This window comes from Morone saxatilis, unplaced genomic scaffold (assembly GCF_004916995.1).
Source record: "Morone saxatilis isolate NCDOM2014 unplaced genomic scaffold, NCSU_SB_2.0 Contig15, whole genome shotgun sequence".
Classification (NCBI taxonomy): Eukaryota; Metazoa; Chordata; class Actinopteri; family Moronidae; genus Morone; species Morone saxatilis.
In genome coordinates, this window is record NW_023339707.1 from 22,309,464 (window position 1) to 22,335,332 (window position 25,869).

Sequence of the window (25,869 nt, forward strand, 5' to 3'; positions counted from 1 at the left end):
GTCCAAAGGTAACAAAATACACCTACTTACACCTCTAAACTTTTTAAATTTACCAAATCATATGTCATCTGACAAGTTGTGGTTTTATGGGGGTTATGTGCTGGAACTATTTCTTGGCCAGAAGCAGTTTTTTTCCCCTGCTTTCAGTCTTTACACTAAAGTAAGCTAACTGTCTTCTGGCGGTGGCTTCAAATCTAAAAAGCAAATAAGCGTGTATCCAGAAATGCTGAGCAAAAAGTCTTACGGCAGTCCGTTTCATCTGAATTATCCTCACAGTCGTTGTCTCCATCACAACGCCAAAGCTTGAGGGCGCAGCGACCATTTTTACACTTGAACTCATTGGGTTCACAAGGAGATGGAGTACCTGTGAAAAGATAAGAGGACAATAAGTGCATGTTGTTGTCTGAGGGTGTGCACATGCGCTTGGCTGTGTTATTTACCACATCTGAATTCGTCGCTTCCGTCAGAGCAGTCCCTCTCCCCGTCACAGATGTAGTCTCGGGGGATGCACTCTCCGCTCTGGCATGTGGCTTGATCCGCTCTGCAAGGTCCAGGGGGGCTGACGGGCCGCGGGGGTTTCTTAGCGGTGATGGTTGTGGTGGGAGTGGTGGTGAACACTGGAGGAACCGTCCGTTTTGTGTCTAAAACAAATCTCTGATTAAACTTAGCAAACGTGCAAAGTGCTGTTACTGTAAGTGAACATATCTCACATCCAGCCAGTTTTCCATGCTATAGCCGACCGTGTTACAACTTGCTGGCCAAGCTGAAGCCACTCACCACAATTGATCTCATCACTCATGTCTCTGCAGTCTGGTCTGTTGTCACACAGGTATTCCATCAGGATACATGTTCCATCACCACACCTGTGCTCATCTGGCATGCAGGCTCTGATGCTGGGGGTTACTATGAGAGATGCAAAGGGTAAAAAAACGAGGGGGGAGTGGTGTTGAAGGATCACAGACATGCAAGCCAAGGCTACAGTACGGCCAACACACTACACTACGCTGATGTCATATCACAGCACGAATAAAACAAAGCCGGATGAGAAACTACAGCATCCCTGACCCCTCAGCCATCAGGTCACTAGAGTCAGTGTAACTCAGGCATGTTGTCTAACTGTCATAGGTAAAGATAGATAGCTATATGGATAGATAGATAAATAAGACAAGACATAATAGACAGACTAGATAGACACACAGACAACAATAGACTGCCAAACAGCCTAGAACAGACTCACCAAACTAGACACAAAGACTATTTAGACAATCTGGAGAGAAACACAAACTATACGCACTAGATTATACAGACTAAGAGAGACACACAGACTAGATAGTCAAACACACAGACAACACCGGACAGACTAGAAAAACCTAGTATAGAATACCCAAGACACACAGACTGGAATAGACGAGACAAAGCAACACAAGACAAGGCAGATAGACACAGACAGACTAGACAGACAAATAGATTGGGACCCTGTCATCTTAGTAATGACACTGAAGATATAGTTATCATTATCGTATCCTATCCTATCAGTTGCAATGCCTGTGTACGGAGTTTGTGGTAAATCAGAGATCAGAGTGAACAGCAGCATTCCTAATCAAACCTCATGCCATGCAAAGATCCTTCTTATTCACTGTGCGCTACTGGACTTTGGGGACCATACTTCAAAATCTACTTTACATTGGTGCTTCCATGCAAAACATTTCTCCAGACCACATGACCATTTGCTTGAACACGCCAAAGTAAAGGTCATTGTAAAATTTCAACATCAGAAAGAAAGAAATGCTCGACTGTCCTTTCTACAGCACTACAGTCATCCTACAGTTTCTACAGTACAGTCGGCTCAGTCACCATGCACCACACATGGCACAGTACAAACCTGGCAGTGCTATAGGCTCCACTGAAGGCAGAGGTTGAACTAGAAACCAGAGGGAAATGTTAAGGAAACTGCCTCCGGCTCTGGTGGAACTTAATTTGCTGTAAACATGCAGCAAACTCTTGTGTCACTTCGCGGCCGTGATAGGTGCTGTTCCTCTGAGATCTTACCTTCCCCAAGTCGTCTGAACTGAAAGCCCTGGACTGATGTGACATAGGAAGCAATGGCTCCCTCCTTCACCACGTTGTACAACACGCTGCGGATCTGTTCATCATTGGTGTTGTAGTCAGAACCCACGTCCAACTCCACAAACACGTCCACGCCATCGTCTCTGATCACCTTCCTGTAAAGATCGAGAAAGACCTGGTGAGGCTACAAACCGTGTGGAGTGCACTGCAGATGGTTCAACAGGAAAGCACTTTAGAGGTAAAGTTTCTCTTTGGATGTGCCTTAAAGAAAGTAGTCAGTGTTGACGAATTACTGACCACAGGCCCACACTGTTGGCCTTGAGCAGTTTGGAAAAAGGAAAAGAAATATCACCTGGCCAGAGTAAGACACCCAGGCAGCAGCACCATACACAGCTGCAGGGTATCTACTTTGGGTGTCACCAGGTGTGATTTAAAGGAGTTGTGTTCTTACTTAATGAGGACCACGCTGACTGTCTGGACACCTTGAATCCTGTTGTAGTCCGACTCCAGCTGTGGAGGGAAAATCAGACTCGGTTAAGATGAAATAAACAAACCTCGGCCTTATTTTCAGACATAAGGTCACACATACTTAAATCAGCAAAGTCATAAATTACATGCCTGAACCATGGGTAGCCTTAGCGTACTGTACATGACTACTATTAGAGTTTATTTCATGAAAAAAAGGACATACCGTGTCCACCACTGCTTCGGAGACCTCATTAAAGGCTGTTGAAAAGATGTCCTCGAGCTCTGGGGTGTATACCAGGGAGTCAGTGAAGTTGACGAGAGCTCTGTAATAAACTAAAAACACAGAGACGGGAGGAGAATCTGTCAGCTAAACCACACAATAACAGACAACGACCACAGGCTCAGTATTAATGTCCATCTGTTGCCGGGTTTAGATATTATAAGCCCGATTCAAGCTGTTAATATTATTAAAGACAATGTGATATGGATACTGTGTTGGGAATTATTTCCCTTAGGAAAGCCTTTGGTTGAATGTTTCAGAGAGTAAAAACTAGAGAGCATGACTGTGGCTTAAATAAGAGCCACATACAAATTATGGCGTCTATTTCCATATCTCAATTGTGGTCGGGTCTGTGCTAAAACCAACCACTGCAGTGTTGCACCAACAAGAGGCACACACTGACACAGGAACGCTCTCGCCCACTCAAATATAACTTACAGTATCTAGGCTTGTCTTGCTCTCTGGATGTGTCATGGGCATGGAGACACATAGTCACAAATAGTGGGAGACAGACACTGATAAAGCCCCTTTGTTGCAAACACAGAAGTGAGTGCACTGTCCGAAACCTAATCAGTGCAAACACTAAAATACACAGTATATGGATATCAGCCAAAATAGCAAGGCCACGAGTTTGCACCAGACCTCCTGATTGAATGATGATGATATCAGAGAGTTGGAAGGTGAGTGGGAGTTTGAGTCAGCATCGCTGCTGTGCCAGCAGCTACAGAGGAGGAAGAAGAAAATCCTCTGTGAATGACCGTGGAAGGGGCCCTCAACACTCCCTCAACATGTATCAAGTCAAACACATCAGGCAGGCAGGACAGCAGCGGAGGGGGTTGCAGCTGGGGTTATATCAATGGTCTACAGATTACTAGTCTGACTGGTCATTAAACATAGCGGTGAAATGGTGGAAAGTATGGCACTCCATATTCAGACATGAATCATACAGAAGCTGCTATCAGTTCCCTTTGTTCTAACTTGCTTGGAGTGATGGGTGAAATTGGGTGATTCCATTAGAGCAATCCAGATTTTTTGCAGGTAAACTGATTCAAATTCAAAACCTTACACGCAGCTGGTTAAATTTACATCTACTGTACCCATTGTCTCTGCTAACGTGTCTTTGATAAAGGCAGAAAGTTGCTACACTGCCTGACCTTCCCCTCTAATCACTGTAGCCAGCGAAATTTTGAATTTCTCTCCTCCCCTCTCTTTGAGGACTCATATTGCTCTGCATAAAAACACCCCACCCATCTGCCGCATATGTGGGCTAGGACAGGACATGTATCATGATGTCATGCTGATTTATTTAAATTCACTGGTAAGCAACCAGTGGCACAAACTCCACTTTCTTGCCATTTTCAATTCCACATCTGAAAAGCCTGGCATTTTACAGGATCAACTGTTTCCTAAGTTATGTTGAGTTTGGAGCTCTCTGATTTTTATATCCCAATCTTCCATAGTATTATGCCAAAAAGATGAATTCAACTAATCCAATTTTCCACTACAGTTATAAACTTATAAAACATTGTTCAATACTATAGCTAACTGCCGATATAAAACATATTGATGAGCTATATAAGTAACTCATTATCAACGAAAATGTCAGCTGTATTATTATAATTCCAATGTCACAGACTTAGCCCATGAAACTTAAAATAGCCCAGGCCCGCAGGGTGCCCCGTTCTCACATTCCTGCCAACACTTTGTTAGGATGGGCCTGCCAGCCTCTGATTTCAGACTGGCAGTGTGAGTTTAGGGAGGAAGTCAATATTTGCACTGTTTCTTGCAGTCAGATGCTACTTGCCATGCCAAAAGCAAAGAGTCATGTTCTAAGTAGGCATCTGCTGAGCCTCTAGTTACAAACATGCATGCCCAAATATGTGCAAAAGAATAAATCTGCGCACACACACACACACACATTTAGTAAGTGTGCAGAGAAAATATCAACACTCTTGGTGTATATCGCTTCCTCCCTTTCCCTTCTCCTTTGATAATTATATATCTCTAGACATGTGGACACTGACAGCAGACATTTATCATGCTTACCAGGAGCTACTTAATTAAAAGGTAAAGATTTTGCATCTCACACTGTGTGTTCTCTGTGTTAAAGGCCTGTGGGGAACTTTGCTGCCTTATGCTCCACTGCCTGAGCTTTGGCTGGTAAACAGCTGTCCTCTCTGCTAAATTCTCTTTCCTTAAACAAGCATTGGCACTACAAGACATCCCATTCCTGGTGAGGAAAGGCCTCATTTATGACAAAAAAAAACTGAGCACTGCCTATGAAAACACAAAGTGAGGTGAACATGTAAGAACAGAACTGCAGGGTTCGGCACAGCCTGGCAGGGTGCCTGAGTGCTTGCTTTGCAAAATGTTACTGTCAGACTTATAGGAATAATTGTTCGGCCTGAATGTAGAACCAGAAGACAGGCAACATCAAAGTTAGTCATCAAAGCGCCTCATTTGACCCGCATATAATCTAATCACTTGAGTGGGTACTCGCCGCCAGGTCAACAGCAGCTCGTAGGCCCAACTCTCTCTGTGCTTGCCGCTTTTACGTTACGGACTGGCGAGTGTGGGACTGCCGCCGCCTGAGATCCTTTGATTAGAGTGCCGGGTTGTGCCCTGCTGCTAACGAGCGGCTCTTTTACTCCAAGACCCATTCTCTTGTGCATCACTCACTGTTTCCAGCGGGGGGGAAATCCCCTCGTCAAGCGCCGCTACCATCAAGAGTGATGAAACTGTCAAGAGTGCAGACAAGATGGATGGGATGAAAAAACAGGAGCATTCCACACTGTTAATTCACAAACTTATTTCGCTATTAAAGCTGTTCAGTAGAACTGTGGTGGCTTTGTGCAATGGGCCCCCTCTGAACACATAGAGGCCTATGCAGAAGACAAAGACTTGATTGAGTAGTGAGCCCAGGCTGGCCTTTAAAGCCTAGCCGCATTGGGTTTGACCTTCAACCCCCAAGGCAGCGCCCACGGCATCGGCCCAACACCACCCAAGCCATTTAGAGAGGGAGTGAGGGAGAGCCAGAATCTATAAGAACAAAGTCCAAACCACATTGCTCCAGCTATCCCATCAAAAATGTTTAATTATACATGTATTTCTTTTCCTTGGGCTTTTCCTCTTACTCTCTCTAGTGTCACCCTCTCTTTCTCAATCTCTCTCTCCCTTAGTGTAATTATTAATATGCCAGCTGCCTCTTTCTCAGCTTAACTCTAGTAGACAGGACCCCTGCTACTTAACCCTTTTGCTGGTTGCCAGCCAAACAACTCTGTCTCCAAGTCCTCTCATTGCCCTCTGGGGAACTCTTCAGAATAACTTCTGGCTTCGCTATTAAGCTTGACCTGTTGTGCGCTCCCACGGCTTACAATGTAAGAATCAAAACCCACCATTGTGTATGAAAAAAGGCAGTTTTTTAATACTCATGTTGTAGTGATTCCGTAAAACAGCTGGTTTGTATCACTGGGATGAGACAGCTGCATGAGGTTGAAATTACAAAAAGCGCTTCTCTAATAATATCGTTGAACCAAGTGTTGGTTGTCCACAGAAATGAACACTGTTTTTAATTCCAACATATCTTTACAAAGATGTTTTCAGCTGGAAATGCAAGTGTTGTCATTCGTGTGCGATGAACTGCAGTACATTACTCGATGGAACAATCTCATCATTTTCCACTGGCATCAGAAAACACTATGAGAGACGCCTGTGAGACACTTGGAAAAACAGAGTAGCTGGACTCAAACGCTGCGTGCCCAAGCTGAGTCTTCCTTGGAATGTTATCTGAGAGTGTGTTTGGAAATGAAAGTGCATAACTGAGCGAAGCAGGTGACAGGAGAGTGTGCCAAAGACAAGAGAGGAGAGAAGCAGCATAAAAAAAGAAAGAAGTTCTTGGAGACTTACTGTACTCTGGTTCGACTGGGCTCTGTATGTTCCCCAGATATGAAGAGTCCAACCAGCGTGCTATGGCGAGCAATGAGGGGCGAGGAGCAAGGAGCAAGGAGCAAGGAGCGAGAGACAGGGGGAAGAGACGTGATGCAGAGGTCGATGGGGCACATACAGGAGCCAAAGGTCAAGGATCAGACAAGAAAAGCGACACAAGGACCAGGGAGAAGTATCGAGTTAGCCAGGCAGGTGCACAGAGGTTAACGTTTAAGGAAAGTTATGAAGGAAATGATTGGAAGCGAGGAGAGAAAATAGAAAGTGGCAATCAGAAAGAGAACTGCCATAAGAGTTATCACAGAAACAGGAAATCAAGAAAATTAACAGAGCTGGTGAGAATTAAATAACACAGCACATAGAAAATATATCTGTTCAAAATATCAGTGAAATAAGAATGCAGCCAAGATAACAGCAAGAAATGAATGTCATTGCAATGTCGTGAGAAGCTAGAAATGTCGACATCAATTCTGTTTAAGCATTATCAACTGTCTCACTAATCATTACCATCCACATGCTGTGGATACTCATGCTGAATGGGACAATGGATCCTGTGGTTTTTGTTGACTAATGAGTGCAAGCAGTGAAGCAGTGTCTGTCTGGAAACACACAAGAGAGTGTGCTTGCATGACAGCGTCAAGGAGAAAAGGTCAGGAGGCATCTCGTTTTGTAATGACTCCTCTTCAGTCCAACAGAACAAAGAGGATATCCTAAGAACACACACTTCCACGCGCTGCTCTTCACATATCTTCACATCCACCCTGGGGCTTTGCAGCGACGCAGGGAGGAGCTGCTTCCTGTTTTCCCTCCTAAATGGAAAGAACTGAGCACTATTATAACTGTTTTTTTAACCAAATGTTAAGCCCTCTGCACTGGCATGGGCAACAATGACCATGTTCTCTTTTGTGGTGACTCATTCATTCTTGCACTACTTTGGATGCGGTTACAGCGTGGGGCATGCTCTGAAATGTCATCTGAGGAAGGCCTCTACCGTTGCTCTGAAACACCAAGGGGTTTTAAGAGATACAAGTTTTCAGAGTATGTGTCAGAGTATTCAGTAAAACACTGACAACACAGATTTATCATACCCTGATCCAGATTCTGGAGTCCACTCCGTAAACCTCTATAGACCGCAACAGCTCCTTCATAATCAAGTGAATGTGCTGGATCCAGCTGTTTTGCAGCTGAACATACAAAACACATATGGCCTCTAATACATCATTACTGTAGTTGTGGCATGTCTTTTAGAGGAGCGCAGATTTGGTGTCTTGCTTTTAGATGGACCGTAGCTGCTACTTCCTGTTGCTACAGTCAGGTGAATAGCAGGAAAATGTTCAGTGTGAGAGGATCTAATGGGAAAAATTTGATATAATATTCATAGGTATGTTTTCATTAGTGTATGATCACCTGAATATAGGAATTGTTGCGTTTTCGTTACCTTAGAATGAGACGTTTTTATCTACAGATGCCACGTTGAACTGTCATATTTCTAAGGTAGCCCAGAACGGACAAACCAAACGGGCCACCTCCTACACACTTCACAGCCCGTTTTCATCCAGGTAATCAAATACAGACGCGAGCTGTGTTCAGTTAGTTGCAACCTGCAACTTCACCGCTGTATTTCCACTAAATCCTACACACTGGTCCTTTAAGTCACAGAACTGAATACTGCCAACTGGGCAAAACAATTTAAAGTCTACAAAGTCCAGCCAGGAAACCGTTGCCAGAGAACTCGCCCTACCCACACCATCTGAGGTTTCCCCCAAGAATACTGACCCAGACTAATTAAAGCTAATGAAATATCCGCTACTTCAAAGGATGCAGATATGTTGTGATCCTTGTCGGAGTCAGAACAGTAGTTAGTGCCACAGGGAAGAGGGTAACAGCTTAATTATTAATCTCCACTCTTTTATGTGCTAATCAGGCCAGGATCACTGACTGAAACAAAGCAACAGAGGAACTAAACAAAGATGGACCTCTTACCCATCAGGAGAGAAGTTAAGAGTGATATGGTAAGTAAGCACATGTATTGAATGTATTATCCTACGGAACAGTTTAACAAATCCTAGGAGAGGAATTATTTGATATAGATACTCTCTAGTTTTCAACCAGGAAGTCACTGTGGAGCTTAATCCAAATAAACTCTCTGATCTGGGAAAAACTACGATACAACTGAAAACCCTGCCAAAAACCACAAGATCTAATCCAGAATCCGTTTTATAACCAAACAAATAATTTTCTTCTTCACCAATTGAAGGTATTCTCTTCTTTTACATCGCAGATTACCATAAAGGGTATCAAAATAAATAGATGTATCATTTCCAGCCCTGTCTTTGACACTGCTGTGAGGAAAAAGAGATAATTCATGCAGCTGCACATGCTCTCTTTCAATGAAACCCTCAACATCTCTCCTAAAGCAGAGCGTCACTAGCCAGTTCTCCAAGGCAACACATTTGTTGTTGGTACAACAGAGTGTATCATCATGTGGCTCGGTGCAATAATAAGGCTCAAGTCAGAGACTAAGACCGATCTGCAGTAGTCTTTCACTACAATGCCCACCCTGAGTGCATTGTACAGTCACACTGACAATTAACTGTTTGAAAATGGAGGCTTTTATCAGTGGCTGACAAACATGTCCTTGAACAAAACAGCTCTGTGGTTTTGTCTGCTCTGTTACAACCGCCTTGTCCACAAAAGGGAGTAAGCCATCTGATTATAACGAGAGGCAAGTTTCTCCTGTACTTTGGGGTCGGTGTGTGACCACCTTGAGGGCCCCCCAGCAGTGCAACAACAAAGACCTCACTAAAATAACTGCAGTTGCCAGCACTCATCCCTCTGGGTAACTACCCAAGAGTCTCCCAGTATAGGACACACAGGGACACACACACAGGCAGTGCCACTGTAACACACGTCTCAAAAACTGCCCATGAAAAAGGCAGAAATAGCGAGTGGGTGGCCCGGCCGCAGCCTGTCCACTGCCCAGGCCAGACTGACAGACAGGCTATATTACCCTGATGTATTGTCCACTTATGCTGCAACATCTGTTCTCTTCTAGAGATAACGGAAGAATATGAACCTGGATTGTGTTTTTTCAGCAGCCGCCCACTAGCAATTGATGTGATTAAACCAGCTGAGGCTACACAGGAATGCAGCAACCTGTCTGTGAGTCAGCCTTTACTCAAGACCCAGTGCATCAAGGACAGCCTGACCCTCGAGTTTAAGTCAAACGTCCCTGAAGACTAAACACAGATCTCTCTGCTAATCCTTCCCCCGAATCAACTGAGAAACTTCAAGCTGCACGTTTAATCTCCAATCAACACGTCGCACAGCACCGAGTAACTCAAAGGGTGTTTATGGCACTATATACTGAAAAGTCCTTTATTTGATTTCAATTTAAACATTTAGTCTAGTCCGTCTTCTCACTCGATATGCAATGTTTAAATGATATCTGCTCATTATAAAGTTGCATTTCTTTCGGCCGGCAGGTTCATGTTTTGACTGAGACAGACTGATACGTTTTGAAGATTGCGATGTATCAGCGTTTCTTTGAGGTTTGTTTACATTGACAAATCTGTCCATCGCTTGCTCTGACAGTCGCTATTTCTGACTGCTGTGCATCTGGAAAACTAACAAGCTGCGTAGGGTGTTATGTTACTACAACAACTGGCAACCATGGGCCAAAAAACTGTGTTTTGATATGATATTTCTTCTGTTGTCTCATGTTTGAAAGCTATCACAAAATGTCTTTGCCTTGTTTTAAACGCAGGGAAACTTTTTTAAATGTATACACTAGTGCAGAGATACGATTTCTCAAGCTTTTCATCCAAAATTAGCACTGGGAAGATATTTACCCCAGCAGACCCTTATCAACCACCATCGCCATTAATAAGTGGACATGGTAACCTTTGTTTCTTTGGTTTCTAAACAAAGTGGCTAATATCCTTGGTGCAATGGGAATGTCTGTAATTGAGCCTGTGGACAAGGAAAGGCTCTCACAGATGAGATAAGCTGGATTTTGTCTCCCAGAAATCTCTTCAGGGATCTGAGTGTGTAGGTCAAGACAAGAGGTTAGGAGGACATGGGACGCAACTTCCATATCTCCGGAGAAGATTGCAGACTATGATTAGGGGGAACAAAGAACAACAATGGACAAAAGAGGTTCAAAATAGCCTCATCTCAGCAACAGTTTAGGCCTCAGATGTTTTTTTCCACAGCTCCAACGTATGACGCTGAGACATCAGGAAATGGGAATTCCTTAACCATCGGTAAAGTGTAACACAACAGGATACAAAGCATAATGGGGGCAACTGTGCCATGTACATCTCCCACTTTAAAGTAGTGGAGAGGGAAGGAAAGTAGAGGCTTGGGTGAACAGTCTGGACAGCCAACAGGACAGAGACACTCAGAAAACTATTCAGCATTCAGCACAGGAAACTGTATTTCCTTCCCATTGCTGTCCTGCTCAGATCTATATAAGGAAATCCCCTGCCTTCTCCAATCATAGCTCTGTGATCATACTGAGCAGAATACAAATGTCTAGCCACCTCTGAGATAAGACAATATATTAAACAAAGTACTGCATAATCTCAGCCTCCTATTTCATTGCCACATTAAAGCAACATTGACCTTTTGTGGTTACAAAAGCCAGTAGGTTTATGGAAACTGAAGCAATAAAACAAAGTAACGCAGGCATAAAATGTGAGCACATTAACAGAAAATGTGCTGTCAACAAAGCACAAACTGGCTTTGTGTTCTAAGTCTTTCACATTCTTTTTATACATTTGCATCTGCCAAACTGACTCTGACCTGAGGGTACCAGAGTACCAAAGTTGCCACCAGTAGAAACAACCACAACTTTTCTGCAGGAGGTTAAAATTAAACTAATCAATCACTCTTTGTCGATATTAACTAAATATTTTCTTCATTAACTCAGTCCTCAGTTAAACCTTAATAAGTCACAATCACATGCTGTCAACACCATATGCATTAACTGTGTTAAAAGCTTCACGGGCTCCTTTAACCACCCAAATGCAGCGAGGCCTCACGGCAGTGCTATTTCTGTGAGCAAGGCACATGATGCTATATGCCGCAGCTCTGATGTCAGCCTGCAATGCCGCTTCCAAAACAATTATTCTACCATGATGTAACCACGTCCACCAACCTGTCAAGTGCCAGCGTCTGGCACCAAGGACAAAATAAGAAGCAACAGCTATTACCAGGCCTTTGTCTTTATTAAGAATGGAAATGATCTCACCTGTCAGAATATTAACATTTATCTGTTTTGTTAAATTAATTTATTTCAGGGAAAAGGGATAGGTATTATAATGAATGACTAGGTACATACTACATGTCGACTGCAAAAACTGTGATTTGGGTGACAAGTTTCTGATGCTGTGGTGATTGTCGATAGTGAAGACAACATTAAGGAAGTTGAAGAAAGAATCACATGTATTTTCCTTTTCAGTAACAGACATCTGGCAAAGCCTTTAGTGCAGACCTTCTGCTGGATCACTGCTCTCTATCAAAGAGAAAGACAGGCAGCAACTACTACTATTCACTAATGAGACAAGGCCTGGATGCTGTTCTATGAGTATGTGTGTAACTCACCATCACATATAAGACAAAGTAAATGAAAAAGTATAAACAAAGCTACTGAGGGGACTATAATTAAAGCACGGTATGGCCCGATCACTTGCAATACCATCATGCAATGTGGTGGGGAGTATCAGTATTAGTCTATCCAAATAAACTATTACCAGTTGGTACTCCTAAGGCATCCTTGGTGGCTAAGGCCAAGTTGCACGCAGACATATTCAGTAAAAATGTCAGTAACTCTTAGTCATTACGCTGTCTGCAATAAAAAGAAACCCAGGGATGGCAAAAACAAGAAAAATTGATCAAGAACAGAAGCGTATCTAGCAGCAGCAAACCACAGGCATGATTAAAGAGTTAGACCCTTCATGCAAAGTTCAATCCGTTATTTAAATATTTTTTCGCCCGGCTACTGCACAATGTGAGATATTGGGGGTGCATGCATATAAATGCTTTCCAAGCCGACAAAAAATAAGGGAGGTTAGAAAAATGGAGAATGGATAGCGAATGGAACGCAAAACAGAGGTGCCCTGCTGAAGGTTTTATTGTTCAGCTTGCTTTCATGTATCTTATTGTGCTGTCACCTCTGCCACCGGTTAAAAAGATGAAAGAGGAGAGGAGATGTTTATGTCTCAAAGACAAAGCTGAAGCCGTGTGTGTTATGACCAGACTCTGGCAAGCTGGCGAGGAGGGAGGAGAGGGTGTAGCGGGGTGTGAAGGCATCATCATTCAGACACAGAGAGAAATCATGCTCAAACACACACACACACACACACACACACACATACACATTCACACACACACACACATACACACACACACACACACATGCTGCGTGCCTTTACTGAAGTCAGAGTCACAGATGGTGGAGCTTTAGAGGGTTGAGTGATCTGCCACACTTAAACAAAATCTGTCACAGAGAACTGTAAGATTCACTAGATCCTTTTGTCCCTTACTTGTGGTCTCGGAGACTGGAGGCCACGGTGTGCTTCCATCATCCTCTCCACTGGGCAGATCTTAACAGAAACAGAAGTACAGGAATATGGTCAGAAAAAAACACATGCTTAGTTTTACTTAGCAGGAGCACTATATTCCTCTTGAAAAACCATGAATCCTGCAAGTAACTATATAGGAGGAAATCATCAGAGTAAGTATTTCATAATTAACTCTGAGCAACATTCCCTCATTTTCAATTTTGGGGATGGGTTAACAATCTAATGAATGCATAATTAAAAGCATGTCAATGTCATGCAATTAAGGGCAGCTGTTGCTGTGGTTTGTGGATATCCAGCCTTTATCCAACCCACCTCCTGATGCTTCATCAGCAGCAAAGTCCTCGTCGTCATCCAGTAAGCTCTGGGACGCCTTGACATCTTTCTCTGCCTCCAAGTCTTCTGGCAAAGGTACCTCTCCCCACACCTTGGAGGCCTGAGTCACCTGCAGCAAACATAAAGAGATTTATAGGGGTTGAAGTCTCCATTGAGAAAGGTTACACCCAGTGCTATACATGGACCCTGGAAGGGTGGAGGGAAAACAAAAGCTGAGACAGGAAACGGGGCATTGTGGTGTGTTTACTTTTACCATTTATTATCTCTTAGAGGCCCCAAGAGTTCACATGCAAATAAAAGTTCATGACGCCAGAGTGAACGTAGCATTTGATGTTGTACGTATTTCTAATATTAATGGTGGAAGTTGGCAGCATATATTCAAAGCTGACTGCAATGACCCACATATAGATAGATTGAACACACACACACAAGTACAAGCAAACAATCACACATGCACACTCCACAAATCTCTCAAAGTCAGAGTGAAGCTGAGATCAGAATGACTGCAAGACACAAATCTATTTAAGTATGCTTTAAACTTCGTCCCTTCCAGCATACCACGACCAGTCCTAGTCCTTTATGGCCAACTCTTTGCTCTGGAATTAGGAAGGAGTATATCATGGAAACCTTATGTCACCAGCAGCAGCAGTTAAAACACCTTAAATAAATGCAGCACCTCAGAGGACAGGCTACTTAAAATCTGCGATCATCATGTCATTCAGCATGCATGTCACAACAGCAGGGGTGTGACTGAAGGATGGCAGTAAACCTGAAAATGTAGTGTCTGGCCCCAGGCTACAGTAATGTAAAATTTCATTGAGCTTGTCTGAGCATATGCAGCACTAGGGCTGACAATTAGACCTTGATACTTTTTTGGTAACAACCGAAATGCATCCGCAGCACCAAGTATCAAAGCTTGTCAGGTACTTTGAGTTGACATTGAATGCTAACTCACATTTGTAAACTTCTTTACTTCTAATGTGGCTTCTTAGTTTAGCATGTGAGTAAGCATGCAAGTTGTGCACAAATTTGGTCAGAAAACAAAGTATTGTACCTATAAATTAGACCTGATAATCTCATTAAATGACTCATAGAAATGATTAAACCTGAGAGGCATATGAACATCTGTACCAAATTTCATGGAAATCCATTAAGTAGATAGTCCCATAGTTGTTGAAATACGACCAACAAAGAAACAAGTTAACAATCCTCTATAGTGTTGTTTTGTGAATCACAAAAAAAAGACACTAATCGCTACTCAGAACACATCAGAACATAATACATTCAATTGTGTTCCACATTTACTATAGTACAGCAAGATAGTCTCAGTGTGGAGTAATAATGTATGAATCTACTGAAGTAATATATGAGTGCAGATTTCTATCACAACATTATCTAATGGAAATTCTTGCAAAACCACTCAAAATGACATAAATAAAAATACTGCTCCTCTCCAAACACCTGACAGATACACACACACTCTCAACGAGGAGACACAAAGCTTAGCCAGCCACTCTCATATCTGATCATCTTGATAAAGTCCAGTGTGCCGGCCCGACTGGAGCACGGTGTGGGTTTATTATCTCTGCTCTCACCATCTCAGCATCCAGACTGCCCAGACTCTGGCTTTAAGTTTAGATACGACTCTGGCACGATGCCATCCCTGGCATTTCCAGTTGGCATGGCCCGCCAGTTCGTATTTCCACCAAACTCTGTCATGGTAGTTTTCCCATTTAAATGGTTCCAGCTAATAAATAACTAGATCTATCCCCCCAAATCCTCTCTCCCCTGACTGAACACCCTTACAACAACAATCCCGGGCCATTTTCAAAGGGAAACTGCTGACTAACGAAATTCTTTTCAGTGGTGCCGACCAGCCAACCATTGGTGTGATCATCTCCTGCTTCCCACTCCCTTGGGATGGGGTATCATCTGGACACGCTGGATGGCATCTGGCCGAAAACCAGCACAAACTTAAAAGTCCATATTTGCACCTCATGTTAAAGCTAACATGTTAAGCTACACTTCTTTGAGAATGTCGATTAGGCCTCATCTTGGGGAGAGTTGGGAACTACGTATGAATTTGCTTTCTCACTATGCTACTGGATTCTAGTTCAAAAGTCTACCGTGACCTTCACTCTCACTCTAGGAGTTGAGGCATGTCCGTTGTGTTAAAGTTATCTCTCCCCCGAGATAAACGTCTTGACGGACTCTCTAATTCTTTGAACTCCACCCCACCCAGAGGACACGGCCTCAGAAGCTCTCCTCGCTCTAGTAACTGGTTGCAGTTTCAACTGGGACATATGGCAACCAGGTATATGCTTGTGCATGTGCATATACATCAAAATCATACACACAATGTGACGCACAGACGAGCACACACATTCCAGCCAAAAGGAATTCCACTGTTTACTTATGAATTACTCTGCTCACAATGCACAATGTTTGCCTTGGGAGACAAAGTAGTAGCAGCTCTAGAAAGAGGGAACAACCGAATAAATGGATAAGGAATGACAGGTGACAGTCTACAGAAGCCTGCGGAAGGGCCTTATGTTTGCCCAGCTGTTGTTTCGAAGGACCTAGAGAAACAACTGCGTTTTGGTCCGTGAACAATTAATAAGAAACAGGACAGATGCAGTAAATTCTGGAAAAACATTGATCGGGCTGAAATAACTGAGCCAAGATCCTTTCATCAGTCTACTACCACCAGCTGTCATCTTGCAGCTAGAGACGCCACTTCCAAACAAATTCAGTGTCCAAAACAACATGCACATTTATACTGCAAGCCCATTTGTTTCAATGAAAAGTAAGATATGGGATTCTATGGACTCGTCTGGTGTTGTTGCATTTTTCATCCCATTAATGTTGACTGTGTGTTTTTAGAGTGAGACCAGTTTCTCCTAAGATTCCCAATCAGTCATAGTGAATATTGCATGGGTTTAGAAAATTGTTCCTTGGTGGGGCATTTGAAAGGTCATTAAAAAGGTAAGTCTGTTCATATCAGATATTTGTGTTATTGTCATATAATTATTGTCATTGTCATAACAGATCCCACAGTGAGGACACTAAGCTCTAACAGGAAACACTTGTTATCAGGATCTATTTATTGTTGGTTTTGGTCTTTTCATGGGATTTGTTGATAAAAACAAAAATACAGACTTATCCTTTAAGCCTTCACATCAGAAATTTCCGATTGAGCTATTAAAAAATGTCCACAAGCAATTTCTTCAGGAAATTGAATCCAGAGGACAAGTAATAAGGATGCATGGATTTTGTGAGGGATATGAGGGATACTATGACTTTGATAGTTTCTTGCTTTTCAACTGCCACTTACAAATGTTGCAGTTTCCTGTGATGCACCAACAGAGAAGACTTTTCAAAACGGGCCTTGCATCTTAATTCCCACATAAATGATGCAGTAACTTTGATAAAAAGTGACTAAATGTTTGTTAAAATGTATGTAAATGTATGTGAGTATAGTAAGTTACTGGAAGATGATGAAACCAAAGGAACTTAAAGTGAGATTATGGTATGCTTTGAAAAATGATTTGCAGGTGATGGATCCAAACAACCAAACCACCAGAATGATCATTCAAACATAAGCTATACTGTATCACGTTTATACGAATACAAAAATGCAGGTGTCCACCCCCCCCAAAACACACACACACACACACACACACTAACATGTGGTAGCCACAAACAGACACTATTATACACCCACACTCCAGCATTCCCATCCTGGTTACATCTCTGTGACAGCCAGAGACTGTCAGAGGCACTGTGAGAAGAATTCTTCAGGGGACTTGATTCGCCCACTCTGCTAATAAACCCACTGATGCAGCTGCAGGACAATCTGTGAGAAACATCTTAAAGGCATAGCCAATGTGTTACAGAAAATAAGAAGCTGGGCCTAGCTCAGACGAGACAAGAGTCTCCCAGGAGCGATGCTCTCTTATGAAAATATGTAGTGCTGTTTCTGACAGCAGCTGCAAAGGTTTAGCATTTAAAGCATCTCCTGAGATCACAAAACTTATCTGCTTTTGTCCCCACCAGAGCGTATGATAGGCAAACACAGAAAGATGAAAGCTGAAAAAGGCAGGACGATGTATTCCTCATCCCAATCAAATTGATTCAAACACCAAGTTGTGACCTTTCAAGCAAGCAGTGCACATGCCCTCACAGGACAACCTTCACAAGATGAATTTCCAACCTCCTTGACCCTCCATCCCTCCCTAACCACCCTGCCCTCTCCTTTACTCTCTCCCCTCTTAAAGACTAACAATATCTGCTTAGACTTGAAGCAGCAGCATGTACTAAACAGGAATGGAATGTAAACTGCAGAGAGCATTAAGTGGATGAAAGCTTGACACATAGTCTTCTCTTTAGGTAGAGTAGGCTGAAAAGAAAGAGCCTGCCAAGCACTACCAGGCACCAAGAAGGACTGAGCTACAGAACCTAGCACTCCCTTTACTTGACCTGCTGCTATCTGTGGAGTGGGTGCAGGAGTATTAGCAGGGTTGCATTAAATCAGGTCCATTACAGCACCTTGATAATGTACAAATAAATAATGTGTGCCCATGTATACACAGAGAGTTTGATGTACAAATCCCAAGATAGGTGTAAGGTGTACACTGCTTTATACTGCAAACTCCTATTGTACCCAATTTTTGAGATTCCCTTTGTACAATTTTGTTGGTTTTAACTGATACCACAGCATGTTTTACAGCTCTTTATGTTTGTGTGTGGCGGGGGGTGCTGTTATGTTCTTGGCCTTGTGTTGTAACAGGGTGATGACAAGACAAGGAGGAAAAATAAATATTTCTTTTCCACACACTTGCAGGTACAGGAGATACAGACGTCTCAAAACTGCAGCAATAAAGCAGCTTTGTGTATGTTTGTTTGTGTGAGACAGACAGAGTTTCTTATGTGTTTAACCCTTGCTTGGTGGGGGAATTGACAAACTGCCATTTCTGACACTAAACCTCTCCCTGGGCCCCTGGTGCATAAAGGGCCCGATGAGTGAGGCCCTTCTGCTCTCTGCAGCTCTTTGACATTTCTACAGGGTTTAATCCAAAGTGATTGGACAGGGAGGAAGTGGAAGGAGGCTCTTCATTCAACAGACAAACACTCTTTGACAACGTGCACGGATTGTCTTCTCACAGTGTTCCATGACTAATACTGTGGGTGCAACAAACATGTCGGATTTTCTCAGAAAAAAAAGACTTGAAGGGAGGAGGAAAGGGGGGCAGGGACTAGAAATTGAAGAATATGTCCGCATTTTTGCACACATGCTTGGAGTGCCTGCCTAACCATCTTCCCCCAGGTCATTCATTCTCTCTCCCACACAACGGTCATGCCATGCATTTTATAATAAGCTTGGTCTCCCATTGGAAACAGGGACTCGAACCTGCACTTTCTTGACCCGCATGATGCCTTTTTAGATATATTCTGCTGTAATGTGATGCAGCAGAGTGCATACCTACAATGTAACTTGATCACAGACAGTTCAGTGGGTGATTCAGGAGTGTTGTGCTGGCAGCACATGCGCAGGAGTACTCTGTAAAGACCTGTAAACACATTTTGATGTGTATAATGAGTGGACTTCTCCTTTAATTGGTAAAAGTTGAAACCGTGAGAGATGTAAATCACTTCTGTTGCTATATATAAGCATGGAAAATCATACCCAACACACCTTGATGTGATCAAACCAATTCAACCAAAAAGCAATGAGATAGTCTGTTGTGTTTTTATATCAGTCCCATCTCTCCCTGTGAGGTACAACCAGGTTCAAAACTTTTCAGTGGAAACAAAGCTGTGCCTCCAGCTACGAAGCATCTGCAACACAACACACTCCTCTCCCTTTATAACAAAGCTCACTGTTTAGGGAGACATGTCAAAATAAGCATCAAGCCTGTGCGCACTTGTGTATGTGGTGCAGCAACACGGGGTGAGAGAGGATGGCTACAGACAATTTAAAAAAGAAATGCAATTTGTTGGTGAGCTTCTTTGCGTGCAAGATGCAATGTGAGTTAATACCAGGCCTGATAAAAACAAGCCCTAGCTTTGATTTGCTTTGTGCAATAAATGTTGAGTGTTTAATATACATACATTTGCTACATGTTGAAATTGTTACAGAAAAGTATTTTCGAAACAATTTAGCATACATTTCTGTGACTGACTAATCACCTGATGCACCTAGTAAATCTTTGTCAGATACCCCATATTGATTAAAACAAAGGCTTAGAGTCAATTCAAAGTAATATCTGTACTTTATGTGTGTGTAATCTCTGCCCATGTATGAATCAGCTCCAAATAGCACAATTTGCAAACTGGGGGTGAGTCACGATATTTGTATTTCAGGCCAAAGGTCACAGCCTGGCGACACAACGACCAGACGGAGAGCAGAGATCGTAAGCGGGATGTGAAACAAGACACCCCAGCCTAACACTAACTGAAATGCTATCTCTGATGGGCTTTTTTCAGCCTCAGTGATACCAGAATCACAAGACTTGGAATTTGTGTAAAGAGCAGTAGAGCAAAGCCTCATGGGCCCGTTCATTTGTGTTTCTTTTTTTCTCCTGTGTTTCTAATTTTAGAAGTTTCAAAGAAGCACAGAGGATGATGTTCTTTTCCAGTGAATAATATTCTTGAGGCTATTTTACAGGTAGCTAAAAGTGTTTTTAAAAGCTATACTGTATCACATTTTCACTGTGGATGGTATAATAAAGCATGAATGCATTCCACCCAAACGTCCCTAGGCGTGAAGGCCCAGTTGACACCCTCAGAAGCCCCGTCTTTTCAATTATCACCCCAGCAGGGGCCCCAGCAGGACCTTGCGTCAATAGACCACCTAGTATCACGGCCACAGCTCGTTCAGCGAAGGCCCCCACCATCAAGGAACAAAAGCCCTGAAACCACCCCCTTATTTACACATGCAGGTATTAAGAAATGCACACACACACACACAGACAGCTGCACACATGAACACAAACACTGGAAACACACCTTGTTAACAGGCACACAGTTGTCAGCCGACTGTTTCAGTGAGCAATGAACCTATTCTGTTTTAATAGGGCTCTGTGGTTTGTGGCAAAGGCCAATTTACTGGATTGGAGGTTTAGCTCTTAAAACTACCGGTGCTCTTATTGTGAGAAAGAAATCCCAATGAATGTTTCTACTCGAACGGGGAAAACAAGGCAGAGCTAAAATGTCTCACAGCAAAGACAAAACAGAGAGCAGAATGGTCAAAAATGACAAGTGTAACTAGAAAAAGACAACCAAATCTTGTCTCACCTGAACTGCATGTCACATCAAACATAAACACTATGAGAGTAATTCGTGGGGCCTATAAATAGCGTGTGTTTCCGGTAACATTTCTGAGAGAGTGACCTGCCAGGAGGAGGGGACTGAGGGGCCAGCTCTAGTTCCCCCAGACGACAGCTGACAGGCGAGGTGTGGAGACTGGTGGCAGCTCGGAGGGGAAGAGCAGCTCCGGGTTGGCCAGCCCCGGCCTGTTTATTTATAACAGAAAGAGACCCTTTGAAAGCGCTGCTGTGTCACTTAAGATGTCTGCTTTTCTTCCCACTGGAGAACTCACAGGGATCAGGCATCTGAGGTGCCCTACGATTACGCTGACACTGCACTACAGGAACACCTCAGGACGAAGACTAACCTGAGCTTCAGCTGCAGTAAATGAATGCACAAGAACTGTGGACTATTTTGTGTTATACATACAGTAGTCTTCCTGGAACTGAAGAAAAAAACACATTTACTTAATAACTTCATGCTCAATGGCACTGTGTTACTAAATATACAAAAAATCTACACAAAAATGTATTTCTACATGAAGATGACTTTGAGAAATTACTTCGAATGAAAGCATACAACACAAGTATAAGTTGTTTCCAAAATGTCCTGCACAAAAAGACTAAAAATCTACAGCCAGCCTAGCAACTCTGTGCTGTAGTCATGTCGTCATGACCTTTGATGTGTTTTCTTTAAAAGTGACATATGTGTAACTGTATGTTCAATCTACGAACAGATTTCTTGAACTGAGCTGCCGAGGGATGCAAAATGAACTGATTGTAAACTGACTAATAAAGTTGTATTGTATCGTATGGTATTATATGGTATGGTATGGTATCGTATTGTATCGCGTATAAGTATAATGTTTAACATGTTCATCATCCTAGTTAAGCATTCAAGCACTTAACACAGAGTGCATCTGAAGCTGACGGGAACATCACTAATGTCATTATAAATCCTATTATTAGCCAAATTAAAAAATTTACCCAAATTAAATTTATGTCCAGCCAAAATTTAGTCTGGATTAAAATGGTGACCAACCAACATATTTTGCCATTCCAATAGCAACGCTACCAGTCCATCTAGTAGATTCTGACCTGCCAGTGGCACTAGATTTAAAGTCAGGGAATAACGGAAGTCATCAGGATTCATCCTCTGGACACCATAGGGGTCTGTACCAAATTTCACTAATCTATCCAACAACTGTTGAGAAATTTTGTTAAAGAAGATGGCCCTAGAAGTCAGGGGATCACCAAAGTCATTATGCTTCATCCTCTGTGGACCATAAATCTGTACAAACTTTCATGGCAATCCATCCCACAGTTATTGAGATATATTAGTCTGGAACAAAGTGGTGGACCTATAGACTCATAAGAGCCATGCTGCTAACATGACTAATGTGTATGTGAAATGCAATTTTTTACCAATCTTTTTTTAACATAACGACAGATTCTGCTGAGTTGATTTAAAGGTCCGTGGGCAGTTCAGCTTTAGAAAGGAAGTAGCACCAGCTGTTTCATGGCTTTGTGATTAAGCTCTGGTTTCTCTATGCTGGTGGCAGCGGCAGTGTTAGATTTACCCTCCTCTCTTCCTCTCTCGCTCATTCTCACCTCAGGACCAACTAATCTGACACCACCTGTTGACTTGGCCACACTCACATCGTCCCATATAATCAGTGGCCAGAACTAGCTCAGTCTGTCAACTCACTTCCCCCCCTGTGTATCATACTCGATTAGTCCATGGTTACACTGTGTGGGAAAAGTAGGCTAAGTAGACAAAATCTTTCTAAGTACGCAGCTCATGCAACAATTTCTGGAACTAATTGGATCCTTGGAGTAGCAGCATATGTAAAGTTTTCCACTGAGGTGCAGAAATGATTATTTGCATCTTTATAATAGCAGATTGCTCATGAGATGACTTTCTGAGAACAGAACAGCATCCAGACCCTTTGGCCAGGGACAGAATACTCTCTAGGCGTCCTGGCCAGGGGGAATAGTTTCATGTTGGTAAAGCCACTTTTTACCAGTTCCCAAGGTCATGCTATCCGGGATGGCAATCTCATAATTAGCTGGGATTTGGCAGGGTACCATGGTGAAGCTTTTGGAACGCAAAGCAGTTCCAACATGTTGAGCATCTCAAACCATGAGGTTTGAACAGTCTTTGTTTGGTAACCCAAGATGCACTTTGAGCTTATAACATCACAACAAAACCTGCTGTTAACTGAACAGAACTCTTTGTTGGGCGCCATCTGCACATCAAAGTCTTTTTCCTTTTTTCCCACAACTTTTTCAATAATACTCTCTCTGCCAAAGCCAAGACCAAAAAAAAAAGTCCACAGAAGTGATGCTCTGTGAGAACAAAAATATTCTCTCTCAGCTGTTTATGCCATTAATATAAACATAATAGGGCTGTAGCAGAAAAGATGGCTATGCTCCCCTCCAGATGTTCTGCACTGCGAAACAAACAAGACAGTGCAGTCTAATATTAACAAAATCATCAAAGGAAGGAAGGAGAGAAGGTATTCAGAGGTTATCCTTGTCCTTCAAAGCCCCCCCCCCCCCCCCCCCCCCATCCTACACTGGAAATTACCTGACAGCTGTTTTTCGCTAACCTGTGCACCATGGGAAAGGCGAATGTGGGAGTAAGAGTAGGAGAAATCAGATCTGGCCTGGCCTCACTTGAAGAACAGCACAAAATATCCATGGGCAACAAGAAGAGGTCAGCTTTCATCACAGCCCACACAGATGAGCATAAAAAGGGTTCTCTAATCTTTAACATCAATCTGAAATTGCCGGATAAAAAATATCCATGTGAGAATCATGGGTAGTTGCCTACAGTCAGCGATTAAGGAGAAATCTGAAACATATTTACAGCCCTTTACAATGGTTAGTTTGCACTGGATTTCACCTTTGAAAGGGACAACACAAAGGGAAAGTATGAATGCTATATTAACTACAAAGACCCTGGCTACCCCCAGACAGTACACTGGCTCTTCTTTATCTTACAGATAAAATTTATTTATTCACAACAGACATGATAAAGTACTGAGGTGGAACCCTCATTTAAGTAATCACAATTATGGTTACGGTTATTACAAGTAACTTCATTATGAATGCCCTCAGCTGTTGCCAGGTTTTGGCAGAACAATGCCAATTCACCAGCAACAAACACTGAGCCATTTATGTATTTGCCATTTCTGTTCCAAATGCCAGCATATTATTTTCCAAGTCATCCCGCCCACTGAAAGATGTTGCGGGTAAATTAACATTTTCGGCTAGAAGTCGCCAGTTAGGGTCAGTCGTTAAACCGAGACACTGGCGAACCGTGGGATGCAAATGCCACAGCTATGGCAAAGTGGGATAATTAGCAGACCAGTCAGCGTTTCTACAAGACCAGTGGTGTTTCCAGTTGGGACTTTTTCCAGAGAGAGTCAGGCGGAGGCCATGTGACTTTTTCTTCAATAGCATGGTATTTCATTATTCCGGTGATCGGAACAGCCCTACGCTGCCCATGAATTCTGAGAGAACTTTGGAGCTGAAATTTCAATCCTGAGGTGTGTTTGCCTCAGCAGTCGCTGCCGGCGACTTACATGATCCCAATATATAACACTGCTCTCATTTTGATCATGGAAAGTTGTGTGTATGCTCGTGAACACAATTAACAATTCTCAAAGGCAGCAGTGGGTCCAACAATGATTTAAGCAAGATGTCAGCAAGAATGTAGCAAGGCAGGTGACTTGTACAAATCTATGTCAAGGACCACCACTGACTGAGTTCCCATGCACTTAGACAGGAGATCTACGAGAAGAACAGAGGTGGAATTCCAGAGGGAGATAAAAATACCTCAGGAGCTGCGTAGCTGCAGGTGTTATTACACCCTCCTCCAGAGACCCTGTGGCCACAGTGGGTGCAGGACAGAACAGGGGGTAGGTTAAGTGAGGAGACATCTTCAGACCTTTGTGCCATTTCAGAAAAGTCATGTTTACTTTAATTCCTCACAATTTAAAATGCATTAACATTTAACAACAAAACTGTAGTCACTTTCTACCTTGCACACTGTTTAAATGACAGTGACTGCAAGTCACTTCACATTTCCCAGAGCTTATAGCTACTGCATTAGTGCGTAGTAACTTGAATTCTATTTGGCCAACTTTTTCAAAGATGCTTTTGTGCAGGGCTCTCCCCAATGTAAAACTCTACACATGCATTTTCCAGATCTATCGTCAGAGAGGTTCGGTACAGTAGGCCGTCTGCTGCTGTGGTTGGCAGGCCCCTCACCTCCCGATTTGAGGTTAGGTCTGGACAAAAACCAATAAACACTGAAGAAAGCCATGTTTCAGAAAACGCTCTGAGTGGTGGCAGGCACAGCCAACTGCTGCACAGCATACTGGCACACCCACATCTGTGCAGCACACGACTCTCAATCTCCTCAAACTAGGTAAGATCATGCACATTAGAGTCTATGAAAATGTGGTTCAGTTAGAACAGACACAGCTCTCTGTTTATAATTTATTCAACTTTGCTTTTTCGCTTTCCAGAATAGAGTGATTTAGCAATTTTGTTTTGACAGTGTCCAATTTTTAATGACCAAAAATAGACACGAATGTTTTGAAGCAAATCCACCCACACTCTGGCTAGCAGAGATGTGACCTTAAGCTTCAGTCTAACAAGGGACTTTCCTGCACGTTGTCTGCTATGTTTGGTGTAGGAAGTCATTTATTTCCCCCAATCCAAGGATCAAGGCAAATCTTAACCACCCTCCAAAACGCCAACAAGCTTTACCTCTTTAACGATACCCTAAAGCAGAGAAATGTGAACATTCCTGAAGCCAATTATTGGGTTCGGCATGTGAGAGAGGATCAGGTGCCCACTTTGTCGGCATAAA

At 42.8% G+C, this 25,869-nt stretch overlaps 1 protein-coding gene across 12 annotated transcripts in view; it reads right to left on the reverse strand.

The window, feature by feature from the left end:
• Positions 1–25,869, reverse strand: part of hspg2 (heparan sulfate proteoglycan 2) — an 89,870-nt gene that overhangs the window by 48,868 nt on the left and 15,133 nt on the right. For 9 of the 12 annotated variants that reach the window (XM_035656374.1, XM_035656381.1, XM_035656373.1 and 6 more), the window contains exons 2-11: positions 13,657–13,786; positions 13,306–13,365; positions 6,722–6,781; positions 2,759–2,868; positions 2,519–2,577; positions 2,050–2,222; positions 1,883–1,921; positions 778–903; positions 441–641; positions 245–364 (exon numbers count right to left, since the gene is read on the reverse strand). In XM_035656374.1, coding sequence (XP_035512267.1) covers positions 245–364; positions 441–641; positions 778–903; positions 1,883–1,921; positions 2,050–2,222; positions 2,519–2,577; positions 2,759–2,868; positions 6,722–6,781; positions 13,306–13,365; positions 13,657–13,786 — 1,078 coding nt within the window. The remainder of the gene's footprint in view (positions 1–244; positions 365–440; positions 642–777; positions 904–1,882; positions 1,922–2,049; positions 2,223–2,518; positions 2,578–2,758; positions 2,869–6,721; positions 6,782–13,305; positions 13,366–13,656; positions 13,787–25,869) is intronic. The other 3 variants (XM_035656380.1, XM_035656376.1, XM_035656382.1) reach the window with 3 other exon arrangements.